Below are 21,069 nucleotides of genomic sequence, written 5' to 3'. Positions count from 1 at the left end.
CTGAGCCACAGCAACACGTGGCCGGGTACTGCTAGTTAAAAATATAAATCAGTTTCTGATTCACCATTAATACAGAATCTGCATTTTTTCCAATTCACTGTGGATACAAAATCAAACACGCATAAAACAGGGGAGATAAGTCAGTTTCTCATTTTGCCAAGTCATAATTAATGACGAATCGGAAAAATATGATAAAACTAATTTATATTTTTAATTAAAATTATACTCAATGATTTTTCGTGTAAATACCTATTTTTGCATAAGTATATCAAATAGTTTCCTGTTTATTTAAAATTGATATACTTAACCTCTACATTTTTATCAGCAAGCACCAAATATATCCTCCAAATTATCAACATCAAACTTTCCAATTTTATATTCCATTTTTTCTATATTTGCCTTTGATCCTCCACCCTTTAATACCCGCAAAATAAGAGCAAAACTGCCTGACCTCAACAGGTGTCAATCTTCTATATTTGCGGCCTTCACAGAAAGGATTTTATGCTACTTTCATTGATTTTGATTAACATCAAAACAACAATTTCTATGCAAATGAGCTTAATACCTCCATTGCAAGGAACAGATGAGTAACAATGCCACCTGGTAGCAAACCGTCCCTTTCAATCGATCAATTATTAAAGACAAAACTCTTAATGGGATCTAATGCTTCTGATTTACCTAATTCGGAGTCTTTTTTTCATTGTAATTTATTTTGTTACTACACAACCACCTGATCTCAGTACTAACAAGTATAGAATAAATAAAAGAGAACAGTTTAATGTTGGTGACTTTTAAAATATTTGTGCCCAATATTTGGGAGAACCATAATGATTAATTTTTTCTATTTCTCAAACTGTTTCGGTAATCAAATTTCAAGAGCATTTATAGTTCCTAATACACTCAATCCAAAGTTACTTTTTATTCTCAACTAAATTTCTTTAATCAATTACAGCTAAATGTACAAACTGCATTTGTCAAACTTAAAAATATTTATATTAACGTTTAGTTGACGCAACAAAGATTAAGTTGTGTCATTTATTTTTATTCTTTTAAATGTGATGGTAAAGCGACTTTTGAAACACCCTGCACATACTTAAAATAAGCAAATTTTAGCTGTAAAGAAAAATGTAGCAAAAAATACTGAAATAGGCAAATTTGGAGAGAGAGAGAGAGAGAGAGAGAGAGAGAGAGAGAGAGAGTGAGAGACAGAGTTGTACAAGGAAATCATAAAAGGAAATAAAAAGAAAATTGTCAATAAAGAGATGAAAAACGGAAAAAAGATTTTTTTAAGAAATGAAAATACAAACAAAACAAAGACAGACAGAAAAGTGAGAGAGAGAGAGAGAAACAAGAAAGAGCATAAAGAGAGAAAGGTTAATAAAAGAAATAAGGAAGAGAAAGCAGGACAAGGACGAGAAAAGAAATATACAAAGAAACATTTTGAATTTTTACCCTCTTCAAAACTTGAAGCGAAATGGCAACAAAGTTTTATAAGAGTTTTTTTTTTTTTTTCCTAGGTTTCATTTTAAATGAAAAAATGAAGCTTTGAAAAAAAAAGAGAGAGAGAGAAAGAGAAAAGAAAAACAAAATGAAATTCATGGCAAAAAATGAAAACTGAAAAGTTAAAAACAAAGATCCTGATGTACAAAGGGAATAAAAAGAAATCACTGAACTGGATTTTATAGACAAATATGTAAAACTATATGTAAACAACAATACATATTAATACATATTTATTTAATATTATTATGGTAGCCAAGCATTATATTCTTTAATTCAAAATGAGTTAGCCCCCCTTGCCGATTTATATTCTTAAGTGCTTATTTAAAAATGTTATATATTATTCGAAATAGCACTAGAAAGGGTAAGGGGCTGGGGAAAGAAAGACAGAAACGAAATGGATGGATGATAATGGTTATGATGACAATGACAATTCACCATCTTTATCAAAGTCAAGTAGAAGATATCTTGCATGCAAACCTATACGATATTGTAACAGTATTTAGATATGGGCATGTCAGAGTAAGGCTAAAATCGGAAATTTCCATGCAAGGGTAAAATCAAATAAGAAAGTGGAAAACTCCATTAGAAGTTAAAATTTAAAGAATTTAGACTACCTAGCAAGATACAATGTCATGGGAGGAGGTAGGAGTTAAAAAAAGTGTGAAAGTTTTTGCCTCTGGTAATTATATGTTAAAGTGATTGGATGCGAATTTAGAATTCCCCATCTTTCGGGAATTGTGAGATGAAGATGCAGTTCATCTAGAGTACTTGCTGTAAATTACTGTAAGAAGTAAATGAACTGTGGTATGAATTATCTATGTTTTTACATATCTAAACCCCACCTCCGTCGAGTATGTGTGTGTAGGAGGGGAGAGGTTTACGAGTAGCTAATTAGCACATTCATCAGACTGAAATCAAAGCCAGAAGAGACAGTGAAATTGTCTCACTTCTTGCATGTGACATTAATCACGCCAGTTATTATCTTTCTTGCATTCCTACCACCTCTTCAATATTTATGTTTGCTTAAATAAATATTTGCTGCCAATATACAAATAAAAAATGCAATATCACATTGTGTTGGATATCCTTTTCTTTGAATGGTTGTGTATCGATCTTCTTAGCATAAGAAAGCACATAGAGGACAAAATAGATTTTTTTTTTCACTTGAAAGCTTTTGAACAGAGCTGAACTGATCAATACTGCTGCGTTAAGTGATAACAAGGATCAATGCAATGCTCACATATGCTGCACTGACTTTTCAGTATTAATTTCAAATCCGCATACTCAGCATTAATAATTTTTGCCATTAACTTTTACTTAATGTTTTTTCCCTTTATTTTTTTTCATTAGCGACAGATTCTCATTAGATCACGGAAATTAAGTAACATAAAGCCTGGTCAGTACCAAATAGATGACTATTTAAGAATACCAGGCGCTGTATGTAAAAAGATGGCCAAACCTCCATGCCAAAGAATATCTTTAGCAAGTGCTTCTTCAGTATAATCTGCTCATCTGCACTTGTGTTCACATGAAGGTAAAAAACACTCTTTGGAGGGAAGTTCTATTTTCAATTATATGTCTGGAGAAATTATGCTTTAAAATATGTTGTTTTTTTTTTTATTGTACAATGTATATGTGGATTAATTCGCTTAATTTTATGGCATATCAGCCCTTTTTGCTGATAAAAGTTATTAAATTTCAAGTTCTTAATATCTTCAAACATTTATTCATGCTGTAAATGCATGTTCAGAATATGAATGATGTGTAGACGTATATTTTGTGAATAAATAGTCTGTAAATGATAAATTCTATTCAAGTTATGGATGAGACCCTGGCAGGTATTACCATGCAGTAATGGTAACTTAAATTTAAATATGTATGTCACCAGACATAATGTTGTGTTATACTTCGAATGGATTGAAATAGAAAGAGCTTGAATAGTTGATAGGGGTGGAGAAATATGATATGCAGAAAAAGGTAAAAAGACAAAGAAAAATAGAAGTGAGGTTAGAGCAAACAAAATGTCCTAAGAATTTTTTTTATAAATCATTACAAATCAGAATAATCTAATGCAAACAGAATTTTCAGCATTTATTTCAATAAATTATGTTTTTTCAAAAAAAATAATTTTATAGTGTTATAGCCGATTTTTGCAACAAGTCTTCGTTGTTAGCATAACTAGCTGCACTGTTTCTCTTTCTTTTACTTGTTTGTAGTGTTGGGACGATTAATCGGAATTGGAATCAGGAATCTGAAAAATCGTAATATTTGAGGGCATCGGATACGGTATCAGAAAAATTTGTATCACTTTTTCGGTGGCAAAACGATTCTTTTGTTTTTTTATTTGATTTTGTTTAAAGCTAAATCTTCCATTGTTGGTAATAATGTTAAAATAATAAATATTTATTGATTTTAAACTACCAGTGAAGCTAAAATCAATAGATCGTCCTCCATAAGTATATTTAACGTGTGTTTTTATGGTAATCAAAAAAATACAACTATATAGTTAAATATTTAGAGATTTATAAAGAATTGGAATCGGTAATTGTATCAGAATTGGGAATTTAGTACAGAATTGGTAATTGCATTGGAATCAGGAAATTCATTGGAATCATCCCATCACTACTTGTTTGTGTAACTGGCTAGAATTATGTAACAATTAAAAACAACTCCATTATTTGCTCTGGGCTTCAATTTTTTTTTGTTTTGTTTTATACACTTACTTTACCTACAGTCATAAGTATCATAAGTACTAAGCTTCTTATCACCCATTCTCTCCTCCCTCCTGGAAGGACAGCGAATATTACAAAAAATACCCATTTTGTATTGTTGCCAAAGCCAAAGAGAATGAATTCCACTCTTTTCTTCCATATGAGCTTCCTGTCATGTCATTTCCTGAATTTAATAGATTAAATTCCAAACTTCTAAAAAAAATTCCTTTTTTTTTTCTTCTTTAACTTAACATGGAACATTTAATGGAATTTTCAGCATTTATGGAATAAATTATATTTTTGAAAGAATTTCTAATTTTGTAAGCATTACAGCCAATTTTTTTTTTACAATAAATCGTTTGTTATATGCGTTAATAGCTGTTGTTTATGTGCAGTAGTAGTAAGCTCAATTAGTTGTGACGTCTCTACCATTCCTTTTGTTATAATGGCAGTAGAACTGTTGTCTATTTTCATCTGTTGTCAGCATTTAAAATATTAGTTATTTGTCATAATAATAATTTTGCTCTGGGCTTTTCATATTCTTTGCCATGTTGATTTCATTTTATGATATAACTTCCTAAAATGTTAGCTTAAATTTCTTTTAACTTCTAGTGAAAAATTCCTATTTACATTTTACAATTTTTTTCATTCCAATGACAAACGGAAAGACGCTATTAGAGTAGAAAGTTTTTCAGCATCTGGGAATCTTTATAATTGTAACATTATTTCTAGTACCGAGTGATGTTGGATTGCCTTGCTATGCAAACTATGGTCATGTTATGGGTTGACACTTTGTCAAGAATTCCAGATGACTCAAAGAATGAGATAGTTTTTTTTTTGGGGGGGGGATATTAGAAATATTAATATCTCAATGATAAATAGAAATGACAATTATTAGACAAACATAACTAGAATTGGCAATAGAGAATGTGTAATATTTGTAAAACTAAATAAAGATTTTTGTTGATAATGGATTTAAGGAAAAGAAAAAAAAATTGAAAATGACAGGTTTACTTTTCTAGGTTGGAAATGATAGGAAGATTATGAACAAAGCTCAGAAAGTTGACATGATAGCAAGAAATAATTTGATGATGCTGAAAGGGAATTGTAACAATACAAAATAGTTGATAACCAATTTGGGAGGGGGGGGGAGAAAAAGGGATTTCATAAAAGAGAGGAAAGAAGAAGGAAAAAGAAAAGAAGAGAAAAGGTGATCTCAGAGAGCTGGAGAGAAAAATAACTGACTTTACAAAAACCAGGTGCCCAGCAAAAAATTGTTTGGCTTTTTTCTTTCTGGCCGACTGAGAGATAAGGGTCTCCATCTTGTAAACTATTTAAAAGAGAATTCTTGAGAGTGAGCCCCTGAAATTGTTAAGTGGAAGAAAGTTATAAAAGAATTTGATTCTGTTACAAATCCTGCATCCAAATAATTTGTTTTGCTTAAGTTCAGAGAAGTTTCGAATTATCTAATCTCCTTTTTTTCCTTTGTATGAACTATATATTGAATTATTTTATGCAAATAATTATTTTTTGATAAGAAAATTATCTCTGATGTTTCGTTAATTATTGATTGCCTGTTGATTTGAAAATGACTTGTTTCCAGACCTGTCTTGATACCTAATGCTCAGGTTGCAGCAGAGAGAAGTGGCATATCAACTAACACCATGAGCATCTACGGAGGAAGAATTAAACCACAACATCTGACAACAAACGTCCACCCAAGAAACCCGTCTGATAGGGTTACAGACCAGCTAGCATATTAAAAATATTGCCACACAGACTTAGGGTCGTTGTGTGATTTGTACATTAGAGTGGTAAATTCCAGTGACCAATGAGTGTCCAGTTAACTTTTAAGAAGTCAAGCACTAGATGAAGCTAAAAGTGTTGCCACTGAGACTTGGGGTTAGTGCAACATCTTGCCTGTGTGTATGGTTGAACCCAGTAAATTACATAATGAATGAGTAGCATTTTGCTGATATTCTGGATGATTGGGAATATCTACATTAAGGGAATACAAGTGGAGTAATTTTGTCAGAACACATTCCATTGAAGTACTTTTAAAACAAATGCAGGGATGTAACATTGTGGCAATGGAACAGAAGTTGGAGGTTCGTAGACAGATTAGATTGTAGACTATTTTGCACCCTGTCCAAGAGGAAGATGTCGCAACAATACTCACGTGTTGTGAGCGAATGTTGATTTTATAAACATATAGGATGCTAGCAGGTTTGAGAAGTTTTCTAGACCAGGAAAGAGAGCCCACCTTATTTGCTGCAAATTTGGTAGTATTTTCTATTTAATCTATTTCTAAAATTTCCTTTCCTACATCATTCTAACACTTCGTATCGAAATATTGTTACATGTGGAAATTAAAAAAAAAAAAGAGGAACTTTAACTGAATTAAAGTCTGGGCCTGTTTAACACGCATATGGAAGAAACGTTTTTACAGTTTATTTTTTTTATATATGGTTATTGTTACTGTATCATTTATTTATTTATTTTTTTACAACATTTATGTTGTTCTTTAGAGGAGGAGAATTATGGAAACTTTCAGATCATAACTGAAATTATCCCTTTCTATGGTAGAAACATTTTTACTATTTCTTTTAATGATTTTTTTGACAACATTTAAAGTTGGAGGAAAAGAGAAAAAATTAAGGAAGCTTCTAGAAGACTATTAAAGTTATCTCTTCCTGGCCCGGGGTTCAGAGGTAGAGTTAGGTTAAGTTCAGAGCTATGTATGTGCTTATGCACGCACGCATGCACACACACACACATATTTATGAAAAATGAATGAATATATTTAAAATTTTTGTGCAACCAGATCCGCACATATTTTCAATTACTGCAAATGGATACAAATGTGCCACAAATCAAAACCAAAAATGTCCAAATTCAAAGGCAGTAAAAGGTGAGACTTACCTGGTGGTGCTGCTCCATAACCTACACAAACATAAAAAAAAAATTAAGAATATTAGTTTATTGAATAAATTTTTATGGTTGTTGATTGTGCTGTAAAGGCAGAAATATAATCAGCAAAAGCTGCAATTTCATGAACAAACCTGAGCCTTTAATTTCTCATCTGAGTCTTGACTAAAAATGAAAACTGATTTAGCTATTTATTTATTTATTTTTTTTAATTTTTCCATAATTACAAAAGCTATACTCATTTAAAAACTAATTTTTAAATAACCATAAATCATCAGAATGGAGAGAGATGGCAGTAATGAAATGGATAATAATGCAGAGTAACACTCTGTTAAGAACTTTTAAAAGGAAAATGGTAAGCACATTTTTGAAACTAATCTCAAAAGCAGAGAAATTGTGCGTTTACAATATCTAAAATTTCTATTAGGAGATATATGTCCATCAAGTTTCACCGACAATGAGTTCAATTTGTAATTCACAAGTAAAAAAGGCTATGTTTTAATTTTTATCATTTGGATTACTGTTTTCATTTTAGACGTTATTTTCACAATGACTTTCTTCAGGAGTGATTTAGATATCTGAATGGAAATTTGGAATGAGAGCAAATTACCCTTATGGATTAAATAAAGTGTTTTGTTATAAATTCTGTAGACTAACAAGTTCACCAGAAATGTGATGAGAAAAGAACATCCACAATGAGAACAGTAAGAAAAAAAGAGGTAAAGTTGAAAGGGGGTGGGGAGATCACACCACCTAGCTCAAAAATGGGGACCATGATTTCATATGATAAAAACAAATAGTAAAAACACAATTAAAAATCAAAAAAAATATTAATGATACGAAATGGCTGCTCGATGGCAAAGATAACAAGATAAAGGAGTTTCAGACCATTTTTCGTTTAAAGTTCTTACTCAACCTTTCTCAGTAAAAAAAAAAAAAAATGATTGTGACATTTTTCTTTCTAGGCTTTTCTTTTTTTTCTAGAAAGGAAAGGATCCTTGGCGATGGCAAAGAAATGAATATTACAGAATCAGTTTTTATCATAATGATGTTGATGTCACACTGAATCCAATGTTTGTAAGTGTACCTTGTGCAGTTTCTGATTTTTAGCAGGGGACACATGTATACACACATGAATGTTCTTTATATAATAGAAGATAAGACATTTCTATTTTGTATCCTTAATGTTGTCATGTAACGTTGCCATTACATATAAACAAGAGGAAATAAATAAATACCCGGGTCGGTATTTTTTCTTGTTTAACAAAAGTTTTTTTAATATCGTTACAATTGTTTTGACATCACTTAAAAATGTGTGTCAGCACTAATACGATTCGAGTTTAACCAGCTTCCTTCCAAGGAGGAAGTTTCATGGGAGTATAAAATTCCCAAGCGGTCCCCAGTCGCATGTATATCCCTGTCAGGGGAGATAATGTTAGGTTTTTGCAACTCTTGCAGGGAGGTGTCAACATCCTCCTATGAGGGTTGTGCAATAAGTAATGCCCCTGACCCATTTCCAGTTGTCTGATCTAGCTGAAATTTTGCATGTGCAATGATTTATATCTCTACGGGTTATGTGGCAAATTACAGCTCTGAACTAACTGTGGTTTCTGTTTTACAGATGTTTGAACCGAGTCAGGTGTGAAATGGAGCCTGTTGAATGTCGAGCGGTTTTTGTATTTGAAAGGACGCACACGACAGGAGACTTTTGATGAAATGAAAGAAAATTATGGTGATAATGCCCCACCATATGACCTTGTAAAACGCTGGCATTGTGAATTCAAACATGGCTGGAAGTCTGTGGAAACAACTCCCAGACCTGGCGCCCCCCCTCCCCCCTTCTGCCATTGATGAGGCATCTGTCCGTCAAGTTGAGGCTGCCATTTTGGAAGATCGGCGCATTACTATTTGCCAAATAGCCCAAGATGTCAAGATTAGTACAGGGTCTGTGGAAACTATCATTCATGACCATTTGCATATGCATAAGGTGTCTGCCAGATGAATTCCCAGGTTGCTCACACCATTCCAGAAGCGAGAATGCATTGAGTGCTCGAGGATGAATTTGGAAATGTGCCAAGAAGATGAGTCAAAGTTTTTCAAAAGACTGATTACACAGGATGAAACCTGGGTCCATCACTATGATCCAGAGACCAAAGCCCAGTCAATGCAGTGGAAGCACTTGGACTCACCACCTCCAAAGAAGGTAAGGGTGCAGCCCTCCGCTGGCAAGGTCATGCTCACAGTCTTCTGGGGTCAGGACGGAGTAGTGATAACAGATTTCCTGGCAAAGGGTACCACAATTACAGGAGGCTATTATGCTTCACTTTTGAGGAAATTAAGGGAAGCTATCAAAATCAAGAGGTGGGGCAAGATCAGCAAAGGTACCCTCCTCCAGCAGGACAACGCTCCAGTCCACAACTCGCATGTCTCCAGATTAGAAGTACGGGCGTGTGGTTATGAAATCCTCCCCCATCCTACCTGTTCTCCTGACCTTGCACCCTCTGACTTTCAACTCTTCCCAGCCATGAAGTTGTTTTTGAAAGGAAAGCGTTTCCCAGATGATGCAGTGTTGATTTCTGAAGTCACGTCATGGTTGGAGGACCAACCTAGGGTGTTCTACAAAACGGTCTCCAGAGCTGCATCAAACGATGGGACAAATGCATAACTCTGGGTGGTTCCTATGTAAAGAAAGACTAATAACTGTGCCAAGTTTCGTTGCTCTACTGCTATGGGAAGTGGGTCAGGGGCATTACTTATTGCACGCCCCTCGTACATACAGCGCCTGGAATTCCCAAATTGGTCACCCATTTTAGTAATAACCAGGCTCAACGTTGCTTAACTTTGGTGATCTGATGGGAACCGGTGTGTCAATGTGATTATGCCATATATATCACTTAAAAGTGTCTAAAGATTGTCCATCTCGCCTGGTGTACACTTTTCCTCTCCAACCCCACACAGACCGCAGCCATTTCTCGCCTTCACTTCACACGTTCATTTTCTTCGATGTTCATTTTGTTTCTCAACCTCACCTGGGACTTCACATGTTCATTTTCTTTGACACGCACTTTGTTTCTGTCCGAGCACATGTTGCATTTTTTCTTTTTTTCCCCTTCTTTTCGTGTACACTTCCAAATTTGCATATGCGTTTTTTTTTTTACTACTACTAATCTCTTCACAGCCAGCAATCCTTTGCTGCTGCTGATAATAATTTCCTACGTGCTCACATGCACTATGTTACAGTTGCAGTTTTTTAAATTCAATTTTCACCCCAAACAAGTCACAATGCTCTCAAGTTTTCCACATTTTTTTAAAGTTCAAGATGTGAAGCATCAAGTCCATCCAATTTCATCAAAAAATAATGTTCTTTTAACAATTAGATTCAACCAGACTTTTAAAGTGTTCAAGGAATAAATCGAATAAATAAAAATGTGTGCGAATTTAGGTTTCCTGCATTATTAAAATGTGCGAGAGTCGTCACTTGAAGGCTATGTAATCAAATATTATCTCATATTAGATGATCATCAAATTTTAAAATTAAAATGAAACGATTTACATGTGTTGAATTATTTTTATCAACTTAATGGTTTCCATTTTTGTAATCATTCCTCCAATATCTGGTCCCCCCCTCGCCCATCTTTCACGAAAAACACCCATCTAGCTGAAACCACTGTCAGTAATTTTCCCCACTCTTTATCTGTGTCTAAATCAAAACGTAGATTTCATGAGCAAAGTTTCTTTCTTAGAAGTGCACGCCTGTGGAACTCTCTTCCATTTGTCTGTTTCCCACCTGATTACAACTTGGATGTCTTCAAGTCCAACATAAACAAATTCCTGATGAACCGCCCCCTTAAGTAAGACACTTTATCACATCTCCATTACTAACGATTACTACGATATTATCCCATTGATTACTGTACACGCAATAACCCTTCTCCCCGAGTGGCCTCCAAGCCTTGATAAGTGGTGAATTCCTTGTAAAAAAAAAAAAAAAATGTGCTCTTCAGTCTTTATCGGGTGCCTTTTGTCATACATAGTTGGTAGCATTCTTGGAATGTTAATCTGAAACCCTTCTCCTTTGGAATAGATTACTCTAATTCATGTTCCATGCATTTTTAGATATGTTAAGCTTACTAAGTTCTTTCTTCAACTCCATCACTTTAATATTGGTAGGTATGTTTTGTGCTTTCCATTTCCACATGTGTCAATTTCAAACACTTAACAACTTACCTTCAAGAGACTGCCTCAATTTACAACAAAGGAGAACTATCTAATATTGGATTGCACTTTGGAGTTATATTTTGGCCCCCTATTCAGCAACTGCTAAGATATAATTTAGTCATGCAGCACTTTGCACAGTTAGAAATTTATTTTTTTTTTTTTATAAAGGAGTCACCACTTATCAAGGCTTAGATACCACTCAAAGATAAGGATTAACGGATGTACATTAGTCAATGAGACAATATTGTACTAATCATTAGCAGTGGAAATTTAGTAAATTGGATTACTTAAGGGGATGGCTCATCAAGAATTTGTTTATGTTGGACTTGAAGATAACCATATTGTAGTCAGCTAGAAAGCAGTGTTGGTGTTGATCAAGCATAATAAATAACCCATTCAGTTACTATAGATGTAAACACTGATGATAGAAGATAAAGTTTTGGTTACTCTAGATTAGTGACTACTAAAGTATTATGTTGGTGCAAAAATAATGTTGTTTTTTTAACATAAGATTGAACTTCAAAAACGACATTATTGCACCAACCTAATATATGGTAGTATCTTGCTAGACAAAATGAAGCAGTAAAGTAATGATGTTAAATAAAAAAAAGCATAAATATCATTTATGTTTTTTAGATGAGGATTGATAATTTGCATTATTTGGACTGCTATTTTCATCTTGGTTGTTATTCGCAGAATGTTATGGCCGATGTTACCACTGATTTCCTTTAGGTGTATCTTGTCGAACTTGGAAATCTTGATGTCGAACTTGGAAATCTTGATGTCGAACTTGGAAATCTTGATGTCGAACTTGGAAATCTTGATGTCGAACTTGGAAATCTTGATGTCGAACTTGGAAATCTTGATGTCGAACTTGGAAATCTTGGTACATAATTTCAAACTGAACTCATAAACTTACCATAAATTTACCCTCATAAATTCAATTTATTGAATTTATGAGGGTAAATTGTTCTTGTTTCACCAGCCTCAACTCACTACAAACAGTAACAACTAAGAATAAAATAAAAATTACTAAACACTTCTAGCCGGTCCTGTCTATAACAGAATTAGAATTATCTTCCTCTGTGGAAGAAAAAGGGTTCAGTTTGAAATTCTATATATGTTCAAGAGTTTGAAAAGATACATCTGAAGAAGGAGGTTCCATCGGCCAAATTGCATTGTATAAACCACAACAAAGATGAGGATAGTAATCCAAATCATCAATCAGCGTCTTAAAAATTGCGAAACAAAATTGTAGTTTTTTTTTTGGTACGTGTGTAGGAGGGAACTTGAGAATCACTGCTCTACATAAACCAAATACTTAGTAAACAGTGTTACCTGTGAATACATCATCTACAATAACCATCTGTTTTGCTGAGAAAGCAAATTGTAAAACACTTGAAATTGTGTCAATGGAATTCACCCATGTCTATTAACAACAGCAGCTGTCGTTTTTTTTGTTTTTTTTATAAAAAAGATGAAAACGTTTCCAGTTTCTGCGTACTCGCTTTCGATTTTAAAATAAAAAGAGGCAAATACAAACAGATGCACGTTTTATTTATTTTCTTTTTCATCTTTTGTATCATGACCATCATTTCTGATTTCTTTTTATCATGCCCTCTTTTAAGTGTTGAGTCATTATGGTGAACAAATATGGCGGTAGTAAATCAAATCGATGAAGAATCAATGCAGTCTCGATCTCAAGTGTTGAGTAATTCTCTAGAACAAAGATGGCGGCATAGATCGGCAAAGAATCAATGTTGTCCAGATCAGTATTGGTTTACTCTTGTCAGGACAGAGACTGATAGCGAACTGACTGGAATCCAAAATTCGATATTTTTGTAATCAGGTTGGAGGCTTCTCATTGGTTGATTGTCCTAACGCGTAGTTATAAGATTGTCCATATTCTGGGAATCATACCCTCCATTAATAGCAAAAACATTTTAACAACCTCCTTACGTACATTGTTACACCTCAGCATGCATATAAGTATCTGTCTTAATCTATTATATGAAGAATCATAATTCTGTGTGTGTGTGTTCAGATAAAAGTTAGAAAGTACAGGAGACACACTTACAAACCATACATCACTGGATACAGTATAACCTCCGATCTAGTTATTGTTAAAAGAAAATACCGTCATTACTTTGGAATTACCAAGGACCAAAAAAGTGCATGAGAGATAAGATAAAAATCTTTTCTTGGAAATTTCTTACTGGTAGTCATTTCAAAAACACTGAAATTCGTCAGCTATATTTTTCTGCCTGTTTTTTTTTTCCCCCCCCTATGAAATTGAACCAATTGAAAGAAAGAGGGAGAATTTAAACAATGTGGGGTGTATGGTTAGAAAAGAAGAAAAAAAAAAGAAAAAGAAACATACCGGGCGTATCTGCATTGCTTTTTGGGAAAGAAAAAGGAAAGGATGACCAGCGCATTTGTATACGTGAAGGGCATCTTGGGAAGGCAGAGCATGATGGGAGAAGCTATTTTTTTTCCTGTCTCTTCCTTTTTTTTCTAGATAGGAGGATATAAAAGCAGGGAAAAATTCCCTGGGGCAGCAGAGAGAAAAGAGTTGTGAACATCTTCTCTTGAAAAGAATTTTGTATTGCTGACGTTCGGATTGTGCGGTGTGACATTGGTGGCGAGAGGCCAGGTGTGGTCGATTGGAAAAGAAGAGGGCAGAAACGTGCTGTTGTCGAGAGAGTGACTCACTCCTTCCCGAACCCCAGAACCGAATCCTGATTAAAACCCTAGAAACAATTTTATAACGTTTCTATTTTGTTATTCATGCCCCACTTCACCAATACTATGTAACTGTTATGTACCAACTCTTTTCTGGTGTTACTTCTTTGAGCAGTTTTTTTTCTTTTGATGATAATAATGACTATATAACTTTTGATGATAATAATGACTATATAACTTTTGATGATAATAATGACTATATAACTTGAAACTTCTTGAAGATAAAGGAATGAAGACACGTTGGCTGAACAAATTTTGCTGAACGAAGAACCTATAGTCATTGTTAATCGCACTTAATACAAACGATTATAATACAGACATTTCTTAATACAAGCATTGTCGTACACTACTTGAACACAAAGTGGTTATCCTCTCAGCCTGCTAGAAATTCCACTACACATCTTGTATAACCAATGTTTACAATTACCATAAAAATTAAGTTGTTTTTAACTCCTTTTCCACAAACTGTGCGGAGAAACTTTCTTCTTTCTAACATTCGTAGACATTTATGCAGATGACACCACAATCTATGGCAACAATTCAAAGACCAGCAATGACCGAGATCTTTCTGATTCTCTCTCTTCTGATCTTGAACACGTGGTATAATGAGGAAAAAGGTGGCTGGTTAATTTCAATACAGCTAAAACTAAGCTACTCTTTTTTCAATCGTTTCAACCCCCCCCCCCTAAATCAGGCCTCAATTGAAATGAATAACTCTTGTCTTGGGGGAAGCACCATATCTTGACAAATTTTTGGGACTGAATTTCACTCATGATTTGAAATGGAACATATACATCAAATCTGTTGCCAAGATCACTGGAAAAATGGTTGGATCATTCTACCACTCTAGTATGTATCTCACTATCAATGCAATCCTCTATCTGCATAGGAGTCAAGTAGTCCTCAATAATATATATAATTAATGATATGAATTGATCACAGAAATCAGCAAGTAGCAGAAACTTTGATGAACTACAAAATATTTATCACTCCAATTTAACCTAAGAACAAAATTCCCTATCATTCAGCAAATATGAAAAAAAAAAAAAAAAATACAAAAAACTCCATATAAAATGATGAGCTGCACATACTCAAAACAAATGACAGCATGAGAATTACATTAAATAATAACTGGTTGAGAAAAGGCAAAGTAATAAAACACCAGCCCAGCCTCACCCCCATCTAGTTTTCACTGTGGAAGGAAAACAAATAAAATGCATAAAGGAACTACCAAATAAATATCGACATTATGACAATATATAATTAGAATGCTCTAAGACAATTTCATGTTCGTATGTACGTTATCACCTTCCACCCTTCTTTGAAAAGATATGATCGCCTAATCACTAGAGCTATGACAACAGAATATTCTTATTGTTTTGACTCTTGAGTATATATCTGACACAGTTAATCAACCGAGAACTACATCACTCTACATAAAAGCATATAAGATATCAACGGATACACACTTGAGAGTCAAAGCAATGAAAAGAATATGCTGTTGTCACCGCATATAATTATATATGTTACACAGCATTGGTTTAAGAATAATATTTAAGATTTCAAATATTTTTAGTTTTTTTTTGTTTGTTTTTTTTAAGAAATTTCTGCAATACGGTTAGATGTTTTTACTATTGTTTTTGCAGTGATTTATTTCTAGTAAGCTAATACTCAACTTTGCCTTTCATCTTTTTCTGGGGCTTCATGTCTTAATTTAGTGATCACTTCATAAAAACTAAACAAAGATACCTCAGTTTAGAATGATTTCTACTTTGTTGAAAAAACACCAGAACCATGGTTTTAGGCTTGCGTAACGTGCTTTCTAAGAATTCTTTTTATTAGCGGGGCTTTGTTTCTTGACTTATAGACCACTTAATAAAAAACAAAACAAAACTGCCTCAGTATAGAAGGATTTCTCCTTTATTGTAAAACAACAGAATTAATGGTTATAAGATTGATTAACATGTTTTTTATTGCCTTGACTTTCATTTGTATCAAAGGACCTTCATTCCTTAACTTCATAAAATTAAAACAAAAATAACTCAATTTAGGAGGATTTCTCCTTCATCAAATATAACCTGAACCATGGTTTTATGCTTGGTTGAAATGCTTTCTAGGATTTCTTTTTATTAGTGAGGCTTCATTTCTTAATTTATAAACCACATCATAAAATCAAAACAAAAATACATCAGTCTAGAGGGATTTCTCCACCAGAACCAATGATTATAGGATTGATTAACATGCATTTTATCATTGCTTTTATTAGTAGCTTGGGGCTTCATTTCTTAACTTATCCACCACTTAATAAAAACAAAAAAAAAAGTAATTATCTCAATCTATCAGTCCAGTTAATAAAAAAAACTATTTTATCTATTCTCTTCTCTATATAAATAAAATGAACTCATTTTTTCCCGTGTGAGTTTGACCTTAATAGGATTAAAAATCACGACATTACATTCAAATGTAATGTGCCCACACTTCATCACAGGATCTGAGGTGTGCTATAGGCCTACTACCTTTACAGTTCCTTGATATTCATACATTTCTATATTTTTTCTAGTGAGAGTTCACTGCCACAATTGGTTAGAATCAATGGAAGTTGTAAAATCTTTTCTCTCTGTTCGATTCATACTCCACCCGCGACCACTTAACACCGCTGCAGATATGTCCATAGGGGAATATACGAGGCAAACCAGTTTGAGTTCTTAGTTGCTTAAAAAATATGGATTGGCATTTTTCCATCAGGTGAAACGCGACTTTACATTCCAGTTATTCTGTGCGTTACTTGTGCCATTCTATAAATTTCTTTTTTTTTCCCTTTTTTTCCTCACTTTATACTTTTTCTCTTTTTGTAGGGGGTGGGGGGTTGTGATTCGAAGGATTACCTAAACGAAACGAACTAACATTGGATTCCAGTTTTTACAAGAAACTTCACCAGTCAGCCGCCAGCGTTCTTCAAATCTTGCACTGATTAGTCGCTTTAATATTTTATTTACTGTCTTTATACTTCTATTATGTTTGCACTGATTTCATATGCGAGACTAGGGGGGGGGGAGAGCTGACTTCCTATTTTCGGATTAGTTACTTATTCATTATTTATTTATATACTTTGCATTTCTGAGAGTTTCATTAGCACAATGACTACTACGCTATCGATATTGGAATCAGACGACATTCAAATTGGTTAACAGCGACAACAAAGAAAACATTACAAAAAAAGAAACCAAAACAAACAAAAATTTAAAAAATAAAAAACACGGTCAGGTTTCTGGTTTTATTTATTCATTTTTCTTTTTTCATTGAAACAAAGAAAAATAAATAAATAAAATCTAATAAATAGAGTTTCATTATACATGATAATTTTTATTTTTTTGAATATTGTTTTTCCATAAAAAAAACAAAAAAATTAGATTTAAATAAACATATTTGCATTTTACGCAGTAACTTTTTGGGTTTTTTCTTTTTTTTTCCTTTTTTCCTTTGGTATTCTTTCACGTTCATTTTGTTTTTTATTCCTTAAAATTTTACGCATCATATATTAGCTAAACCAGGGTGGGGGGGGGCATCTATAAATATAAAAGCTAAAATGTGTGTGTATGTGTGTGGGGGGGGTTGTTCCTTCACCCTAAACTCGGCCTCCTCCTGCTACTACGACAATGACGGTGTGTTTGACCTAGAAAACGTTGACGTTAGTTTCAACCACCTGCAAGTGTTTTTAAAGGGTTAATTTTATCCGTTCTCAATTGTATGTCTCTTTGGTGTAGAGGTAACGTGTCAGGCATTTTTTTTCCCGCCTTAGTCTCGATGCTTCGGGTTCGAGCCTGTTTTCCTACCTAAACTCTTTTTCCTCTTTTACACCTTTTTTTTCCTTTTTTTTTTTTTTTTACATTTGTTCGTGGTTTTGCTTTGTTTTGGTTTTTCCAATTTTTTATAACATCATGTTTTTTTTTATAATATTAAAACAGCCCCCCCCCTTCCTGCATACACACCTCCAAACACCTGGGCAACGCTGGGTACCCCCCCCCGCTAGTACAGACTAAAATAAATAGTATTCATTAAAAATTTTCATGTAAATTAGATTTTGAACAACTGTTAAAACAAGTGTTTTAAAAAAGATTTTTAAGACATATTTTAGATAAACAGTTTATTAATAGTTTCAGACAATTGTTATGTTTAAATGTGTAAATATCTGGAATATTTCATGTTTATGCATTCATAAAAATATGTTTTGCTAGCCAAAAAAAGGTAAACTTAAGAAAATGCCATATCAAACATAAACGTGATAGACTGCTCAAAATTCTAGCTTGACAGACTGTCAAACATTTTACTTCAAGCTTAAGCTTGATCTACCAATGAAAAGTTTTGTTTAGAATAAAATTAAGAAATCAAGTACTGGTTAATTTGATTAGTACCAAATTCCGCATTATTTTAGCCGATGTAAAGTGAAAAAAAAAAATTTCTTCTCTGACAGTAAGTGTACATCTTTTTTATAAGTTTTTTTTCATCATGCTTTATTTGATAAATCAAAAAAATAAATATGTATATTTTTTTATATTTTTATTTTAGTTGATTCTTTTTATATTTTGACAAATTTTGATTTTATTGATCTGAAAAATGTGTGCATTTTTTTTTTTATTTATGTGCTCTTTGTAGAATTTCATTAACATGCAGATTGTTCCTACTGACTACAACTTGGATGTCTTCAAATCCAACATAAACAAATTCCTGACAAACCGCTCCCCCCAAGTAAGACACTATCAAATCTCCAATACTAATGATTACTACAATACTATCTCACTGATTACTGTACATGCAATAACCCTTATCCCTGAGTGGCCTCCAGGCCTTGATATTTTGTAATTTTTTTTTTATTTTATTAATCTGAAAAGTCCAACAAAAATAAAATTCAATAAGAAGAAATATCCTTCCCGAGTACTTATAATGGAAAAAATGGATTAGAATAATTAAATCGGAAATAACATGGATATAACAAATACGGGTAAAATTTGTAGAACATATAACAATTTAAAGACAAAAAATATATTTAGAGGTGAAATTTCTGCATGTTCTATTTGCCAAAAAGAAATAAGTAAAACTGAAATATTAAAAGTGATACCCATTCTCAGTTTATTTTTTTAACTTTACACCACTCTCCCCAATTGTTAGCTTCTACTTGCGCAAAAGTTTATAGAAGATGAAAATAATTGTTAGGGCATAATAGCCACAGCAAAGAGAAAACATACCGAAACCACCAGAAAACGAATCAAGTTGCAGAAATTTGAAAATTTCTTGAAAATTTCTAATATATATTTTATATCATAAAAACCTAGACACCTCAAAGACCTGTGAACCTGATCTCATCCCAGCTATACTATTAAAAAAAATACTCCACTGATCGCTGCCCCAGTTCTTTCCAAACTCTTAAACAAATGCCTTTCGAAATTTTCCTTTCTTGACTGCTGGAAAATTGCTTTTGTGGTACGTTTACAAGAATTCTGGCAAAAGAAACTAACCCATTAAATTATCGCCTCATTAGCTTCCTCCCAAAATCTTTGAGTTTTTAATCAATCAAGCACTAGTCCACCACATCATAGATACTAAACTTCTTTCCGACCAACAATATGGATTTAAGCATGCCTGTTTTACTGCAGATATCCTAAATAATCTCTAAACATGTATACCATGCCCTGGATAAGCAAGGGAGGATAGGTCAGTAGCCCTAAATATAAATAAGGCTTTTGACAGGTTATGGCACCTTGGTCTTCTCATGAAAAATCAAGTCTTTCTTAAATAAGAGAAAAATCCAGAATCCACATTGTCCTTGATGGTCTTATGTAAAAACAACGATATAAATGCAGGTGTGCCTCAGGGGTCAATTCTTGAACCTTTATTATTTCTCATATTCATAATTAAATAACCTCCCTGATAAAATTGTTTCCAAAATGGGTAGATTTGGGCCGAGATCACAGTGTATTATCTGTTCTGATGTTACACTCTACCTTTTCTGTCCTCGGTCAGTGTAAAAGAAGTCTTTCATGACTGAGACAATGTTTATTTTTGTTCCTATCCAGAGTACTCATTCTTTTTTTTTAGGAGCTGGATTTCCCCCCACATTAAAAACCAACCTTGTGTCTAACTTTGTCCTCGTGGGGAGGCAAGTAAATAGAAACAGACACAAAGGGAAAATGATTGAACACCTTTCTAAGGCAATAGCTGAAAGCTTAGAGAAAGACCTCCAGTCTGTAGTGAAATGGGGACATAAATGGATGGTAACATTCAATGCTGCTAATTATAAGCCTGTTTTCTTCAATAATTACAAGAAACCTTCTCAACCACTAATTATCATGGCTAATGATACACTACCTGAAAACCCTTCATTCAAATTCCTCAAGTTAACGTTCACAGGAAACAAGTATTGGAACAAATACGTTGAGAGCATTGCTAAAGCTGCTGTGAAAAAAGCGGGGTTTCTCTACCATGCTAGAAAGTTACTTATGCTTGAGAGTATCCTGTACCCGTTCAAGGCTACCATTTTCTTATGCATGGAGTATTGTTGCCACATTTGGGCTGGTACATTTGCTACTAGTCTCTCACTCCTAGCCAGCATCCAAAAATAGTCCCCAACCTAATAGGTCTTACACTGTCAACAAAACTGTACCCTGTACCTATTTTATAAGTAGTTTAATGAAAAGTGCTCTGATGAATTCCAAGCCCTTGTATCCCCTCGATGTAAGGACTTGACTAATCTGACAAGCAGCAAAATCCCACCCCATACATTGTAGAAATCCCTTGATGCTGGACAACAAATAGTTTCTTCCCTGAAACTGCTAGACTTTGAAATTCCAACTTGGGTCCCTGCTTCCCTGACTATACTGACATGCAAAATTTCAAGTGTTATGTGAACAGACGTCTTGTTGCTCAACTTCCTACATATTATCCTTCCAAATTTTATTCTAAATAGTAGCCC

General features: G+C 33.6%; 1 protein-coding gene and 1 pseudogene across 22 annotated transcripts in view; both read right to left on the bottom strand.

Moving 5' to 3' along the window:
* LOC145248052 (lipopolysaccharide-induced tumor necrosis factor-alpha factor homolog) overlaps positions 1-21,069 on the bottom strand; it is a 202,466-nt gene that overhangs the window by 57,090 nt on the left and 124,307 nt on the right. For all 22 annotated transcript variants that reach the window (XR_013863318.1, XM_080109795.1, XM_080109800.1 and 19 more), the window contains exon 3: positions 7,137-7,157. Coding sequence is in view for 21 of the 22 variants with exons in the window: in XM_080109795.1 (XP_079965921.1) it covers positions 7,137-7,157 (21 nt within the window). In the remaining variant the exon portion in view is untranslated. The remainder of the gene's footprint in view (positions 1-7,136; positions 7,158-21,069) is intronic.
* Positions 9,913-10,031, bottom strand: LOC145248561 (5S ribosomal RNA; annotated as a pseudogene).

Source organism: Euprymna scolopes, chromosome 26, assembly GCF_053919585.1.
Source record: "Euprymna scolopes isolate OS-2025 chromosome 26, ASM5391958v1, whole genome shotgun sequence".
Lineage (NCBI taxonomy): Eukaryota > Metazoa > Mollusca > Cephalopoda > Sepiida > Sepiolidae > Euprymna > Euprymna scolopes.
The sequence above is the reverse complement of the archived record's forward strand: the minus strand, read 5'-3'. Positions and strand labels throughout refer to the sequence as shown.